This window comes from Homarus americanus, unplaced genomic scaffold, assembly GCF_018991925.1.
Source record: "Homarus americanus isolate GMGI-L3 unplaced genomic scaffold, GMGI_Hamer_2.0 scaffold4060, whole genome shotgun sequence".
NCBI lineage: Eukaryota > Metazoa > Arthropoda > Malacostraca > Decapoda > Nephropidae > Homarus > Homarus americanus.
The window spans coordinates 5,009,604-5,016,232 of NW_024746161.1; the positions used below are offsets into that span (position 1 = coordinate 5,009,604).

Genomic DNA, 6,629 nt, shown 5'->3' on the forward strand with positions numbered 1-6,629 from the left:
GAGTGTATACATCAAAGTTAGTGTATACATCAAAGTGAGTGTATACGTCAAGGTTCGGGGACAACACAGTTGCAGACAAATAATAGACTAGAAGAGTACTGTACAGCAGGTGTCAGAGTTATAACTTGAGCATACAGCCGTATAGGAAGAGAGGTGAGCATAAGAAGACGTGGGTGAAGACACACGAGTACAGGAGAACTCAACACATCACGAGTACAAGAGAACTCAGTACATCACGAGTACAAGAGAACTCAGCACATCACGAGTACAAGAGACCTCAGCACATCACGAGCACACAAGAACTCAACACATCCTCACAAGTACAATTGGTTAGGTAAAAAAATATTGGAGTTGACCGTAAAGGAACATACGAGTACAGGGGAACACGGGGGTACAGGAGAACACTGGGGTACAGGAAAACACGGGGTACAGTAGGACACGGGGGTACAGGAGGACACGGGGGTACAGGAGAACACGGGGACACAGGAGGACACGGGGGTACAGGAGGAACATGGGGTACAGGAGAACATGGGGTACAGGAGAACAGGGGTACAGTGGGACAGGGGGTACAGGAGGACAGCAGGGGTACCAGGGGGTAGGGAGAACATGGGGGTACAGGAGAACATGGGGATACAGGGGAGGACATGGGGGTACAGGAGGACACTGGGGCAGGGAGAACACTGGGGTACAGGAGAATGGGGCACAGGAGAACACGGGGGGGTACAAGGAGGGGACATGGGGGGTACAGGGGAGGGGGTACAGGAGAACATGGGGTACAGGAGAACACGGGGTACAGGGCAGGAGAACACTGGGGTACAGGAGAACAGGGGAACAGGAGAACACTTACAGGAGGACAGGTACAGGGAGAACATGGGGGTACAGGGAGGACACGGGGGTACAGGAGGACACAGGGTACAGGAGAACAGGGTACAGGAGAACAGGGGGGCACAGGAGAACACGGGGGTACAGGAGAACACGGGGCTGGGAGGACACGGGGGTACAGGAGAACACGGGGGTACAGGAGAACAGGGGTACAGGAGAACACTGGGGTACAGGAGAACGTGGGGTACAGGAGAACGCGGGGTACAGGAGAACAGGGGTACAGGAGAACACGGGGTACAGGAGAACACGAGGGTGCAGGAGGAACATGGGGTACAGAGAACACGGGGATAGCAGGAGAACAGGGGTACAGGAGAACACGGGGATACAGAAGAACATGGGGGTACAGGAGAACACTGAGGTATAGGAGAACAGGGGGGTACAGGAGGACTCGGGGGTACAGGAGAACACGGGGTACAGGAGAACACTGGGATACAGGAGAACACTGGGGAACAGGAGATCACAGGGGGTACAGGAGGACACGGTGTACAGGAGAACACTGGGATACAGGCGAACACGGTGTGCAGGAGAACACTGGGATACAGGAGAACACAGGGACAGAGCTGATAACACTGGGGTACAGGAGAACAACAGGAGAACAGGGGGCAGGAGAACACTGGGGTACAGGAGAACACGAGGGTACAGGAGAACACAGGAGAACACTGGGGTACAGGAGAACACTGGGGCAGGAGAACACGAGGGTACAGGAGAACACTGGGGTACAGGAGAACACGGGGGGTACAGGAGAACACTGGGATACAGGAGAACACTGGGGAACAGGAGATCACTGGGATACAGGAGAACATGAGGGTACAGGAGAACACTGGGATACAGGAGAACACTGGGGGAACAGGAGACATGGGGTACAGGGAGAACACGGTGTACAGGAGAACACTGGGATACAGGAGAACACTGGGAACAGGGAGATCACTGGGATAAGGGAGAACAGTGTACAGGAGAACACTGGGATACAGGAGAACACTGGGGAACAGGAGATCACTGGGATACAGGAGAACACTGGGGGAACAGGAGATCACGGGGTACAGGAGGGTACAGGAGAACATGGGGGGTACAGGAGAACAGGGGTACAGTGGGACACGGGGGTACAGGAGGACACACGGAGGGACACAGGGGGGGTACAGGAGAACACGGGGTACAGTAGGACACGGGGGTACAGGAGGACACGGGGTACTGGTGAACATTGGGGTACAGGTGAACACGGGGTACAAGAGAACACGGGGGTATAGGAGGACACGGGGTACATGAGGACACGGGGGTACAGGAGGACACAGGTGTACAGTAGGACAGGGTGATAGAGGAGGACACGGTGATAGAGGAGGACACGGTGATAGAGGAGGACACGGTGATAGAGGAGGACACGGGGCTACAAGAGGACACGGGAATACAAGAAAACTTGGGGGTACAGGAGGACACAGTGATGCAGGAGGACGCTACGAAGTCTCGATTCCAAACTTGAAGAAATAATTAAAGAAAACAATCGTATTCTTTTTATTTTCATTATGACCTTAACCTCTGAGTGATTTAGGTCATATTCTGATGTAATACCCCAAGGGGTGTCCACAGCTGATTCCTCTTTGATTTGAGATACATGTAAACATTTTTAGGATATACAGTACATGTAATGTTTGTATAAAATAAATTTATTTTGCTTTATGATTTGGAGAAACATGACGTTATAGAGAAAATTTTGATCTTTGACATTGTACTTTCAAAAAATGTCACTGGTTGCTGTATGTCCAATGGCAAATATTTCTGGGGAAAACGGCTGCATCCCCAGGACCATTAAATAACTACATTGGGACAAAGAATGAAAACCCAGAGAACAAAGACATTGTTAAAACGGATGAAAATCTCCTGCCACCCTCATCCCCATATCTCTCGCTCCGTAAAAAAAAAAAAAAATCTTGTTAAACGCAGTTACCGGACAATTCGGTCACCCGTTAACTTTGTACCAGTCGTGTATTTCAATTGTTATGTTTCTCCCTTGTGTACAGAAGGTCAGCCAACTCATACAGGTACTCTCCGCCTACAAACATTTCACAACACCCTGCATCACAATAGTATATATATATATATATATATATATATATATATATATATATATATATATATATATATATATATATATATGCAAGTAAATCACAGGTGCGCGTGATCCAGGTATATACTGATAACATATAAATATATATATATATATATATATAAAATATATATATATATATATATATATATATATATATATATATATATATATATATATATATATATATATATATGCTGATAACCACAAGGAAAGAAGAAAACACGAAGTTCCCAAGCGCTTTCGTGTAATTCACATCTTCAGGGGCGAGTACAGACAGTTTCAGCAGTCATATGATACAATAGTTGGAACATACTATCTTGGTTTTTAAGTTTACCTGAGGCTTTGTTCACACAAGACCAGAAGGATAGCTAAAGCACAGAAATATATGTGTAGAATTATTCTTGCAGAAATTAAGCAAGTTAATAAGATAATCGGTTTCAACCATTCACTCATAATTGCTGTACTAAGGGTGAAAAGATCGAACTTCAGGTGTAGTATCTAACACTCAGTACAAAACTCCGCTCATGAACACAACTAACGTTATTCGTAGTTGTTGATCCAACTAAGACGAAAACTGAATACGTCAAGAAATTAACAATCCCAAGTAAAGGCCGATTCACACTACAGTATTCGTCACGTATCTGTAACATCACGAATCGGCAACGGTCCGTCAAAATTTCTTACATGTGGCGTTACTTGACAATGATCTGAAACAACTATGATCGTTTATCATTGTCACCATAATCATCCCTGAAAGAAGAGAAAATGTATTGGCAACTTTCTTCTGCACTCTACAGTAATACAGGGATGCTTATTGTTCCGAAAATTGTGTACTTATTCAAATTTAACAACACATACAATGTCTTCATGTTCATAAGTTATTTTTTTCCCGACATCGGTGGTATGAGTGTACATCTAATTTCACCAATCACCTTACAAGTCAAAGACGGCTGTCTAAATGGCGATGAAATGACTCAGGACAAATTATTGGATACAAGTTTGCGTTACCAGATAAGTATAACCAATATCTGGCGGATCACTGCAGTTCATCACACTCTGTTCACTGCATGCACTGCCAGCTAGTTTGACTGACTGACCTTCCGTTGGTGAAACACAGCATGGCATATATGTGTATATCCACAATCTGGTGTTTGGGTTGATCGGGCTGAGACGAAATCCTCATCCCCCATCATCAGAAACCACATAAAATATGAATAGTGAGCTTTGACCGCCACTGACATGTCCTTGTTGTACTCTAGAGAGATATCAAACTTTGGAGGAGCCTGTTTTTTCCTCATATAGCTTTTCAGCAGGCCGTTGTTCAATAACATCATGGTCATTGTTGGCGGTGGCAGTGATGGGTTTCTCTTGCCAGATAAGACCATGAGTTATCGAACTATAAATGAACGAGAGAATACATGGCTTTGTCGATGTTTGGAGGTAAGGGACCAGGGTTCTCCTTGACCTGGACGAACACTGCCATCAATGCCTCAAGCACCCTCGAGTATGATACACAGTGACCAAAACAGTTATGCCCAAAAGCATGTGTTTGGAGGTGACCCAGCGTCCGTTCATGGCAGCATACATGACATCATGATATAATGACTCAGTGAGGCGTCCTTTGATTTTCCCCAACAATCAGACACTCGATAAAATGGTGTAGCAGTGCTGAAGGGGAAGTACGATATTTAATCACCTTGCCTGGAGGAGGGAGCCAAGGCAGTTCATCTTGAGACTTAGAGGTAGACATAATATCTCGACGAAGAACGAGGGCTGCTTCCTCTAGCAATCTAGAATCAGAGGCAACATCTTCAAAGGCAGCTTCCACGGCTTGACCAAGGCGTACGCTAGACGCATACACCAGTTCACTGCGATAGATGGGTCTCCAAATCTGAATATTTGGGCCGAAGTGCTTCATCAATTTGTCTTTGAGTTTATATGTTTTGTATTCACTATTGTAGAACTCACTGTGATTTTCAGACATATACGAGCGATACTTCTCTTTCAGAATGGGGATCCTCTTAATATTGTTTCCTTGAATGATTGATTCCTCGACATAGTTACAGATATACTCAAAAGCATTCTCCAGAGCTTTGAACATGGCCTTATCAGTCTCCGACGTTCATGTGGCAGCAAGACCTTCTGGATGGATGAATTGGTGGTAACAGGAAATATGATACCTGGTCTCCTTTAGCACAAAGTCAACATCTCTCCTCCACAATTGTCCCATTCTGGGTGTCCCAGAAAAATTTCCCTAAAATAATTTTGCTCGAAAAAATACACTATACAAAAATTTTCATTTTGTTTGCTTTATTTTATGCCAAAGCCTGTAATTTTATTTTCACACCACATGTTCAATGTAAGCCCTTTTCTCACCAATCACTGCCTGTGTTCTAACAGCTAGATTGTTCATCGCTCTTGGAAAAGCTTCATGCGGAATATTCCGAATTTCACGTCGGATGCTGTTTTTGAGTTGATCAAGTTTCCTTTGTTCGGTTTGGGGTAAATCCTACCCTTCATATACCCCCAGAGAAAGAAATCTGTGGGTGTCAGGTCAGGGAAGTTGGGAGGCCACTCAACATCTTCATGCAAGGAAATTTAACGGCCTGGGAAGTGTTGCAGTAGAAATTCTCTAGTTTCCCTTACGGTATGCGGAGGAGCTCCATCTCCCTGGAACTACTGATTTCTCATACGTATTTGCACATTCCTACGGCGAGCTTGTCTGCGCAGTTCCAGAATGTAGAAGTCCTCTATCATCTGATGATAGTTCACTTGATTCACAGTCACTGTTCTTCCAGCACCATCCTCGAAAAAGTATGATCCAATGAAACCATACCAGCCTATGGCCACCCACATCGTAACTTTAAGAACAGGCCGAGGAGTTTCTTCAATAAGTCGACTGCCTGGAATCTCAGTTCCCCAATATCGAAAGTGACGTTTGTTGATGTCTCCGGACAAATGGGCACAACATTCGTCGGTCATTCTGAAGTTTATGCAAAAAAATTTGCATCTGTCTCGACTTTCTCAGAGAACTATCATGCAAATTCTAGTCTCTTGCCTTTCTGCTGTGGTGTGAGCTCACTCTGACTGAATTTTGTACGGGAAGGCATACAAGTCGGCCCGAAGAATATGTTGCACCGATGACCTCCGAATGTTAGTCTCTTCAGAGAGTCGACGAATTGACGCCCTTGGACTGCGGAGGCATGACTCTCTCACCAATTCCTATTTTCAGGTGTGCGAGGTGTCGTGAGACCAGCACTCCTCCCTTTGTTCACATTGCAAACAGTTCCATGAGTGGAGAACTTGACAACTACCCTATCGATAGTCTTCCTATTAGGAGCACCACACTTTTTGTCTAGTGCCAAAACTCATTTTTTGTCTTTGATTTAGAGTCAATTGTGACATCCTTCATATTTTTGGTTGCTTGAAACAAAACTTGAGGGTACCTGAGAAAAAAAAATTAAATTATATTAGGTAGGAAATATAATAGTAATAAAGTGTTCTTGTGACACTCCTTTGAGGGACATTTTTCTGGGACACCTTACAGTATATATATATATATATATATATATATATATATATATATATATATATATATATATATATATATATATATATATATATATATATATATATATATATATAT

The 6,629-nt window shown here is 44.3% G+C and overlaps 1 protein-coding gene across 1 annotated transcript; it reads left to right on the forward strand.

Annotated features, from left to right (window-relative positions):
* The first annotated feature begins 768 nt into the window (after positions 1 to 768).
* Positions 769 to 2,126, forward strand: LOC121878965 (cold-shock protein CS120-like). The gene is made up of 2 exons (XM_042385416.1): positions 769 to 1,099; positions 1,300 to 2,126. The coding sequence occupies exons 1-2, from the start codon at positions 769 to 771 to the stop codon at positions 2,124 to 2,126; spliced, it is 1,158 nt and encodes a 385-aa protein (XP_042241350.1).
* Positions 2,127 to 6,629: the final 4,503 nt, after the last annotated feature.

Coding starts and splice junctions, on each gene's coding strand:
- LOC121878965 (XM_042385416.1), top strand. CDS start 769: ATGGGGTACAGGAGAACACGGGGTACAGGGCAGGAGAACACTGGGGTA. Junction 1,100..1,299: donor CGGGGTACAGGAGAACAGGG/GTACAGGAGAAC, acceptor CACGGGGTACAG/GAGAACACTGGGATACAGGA.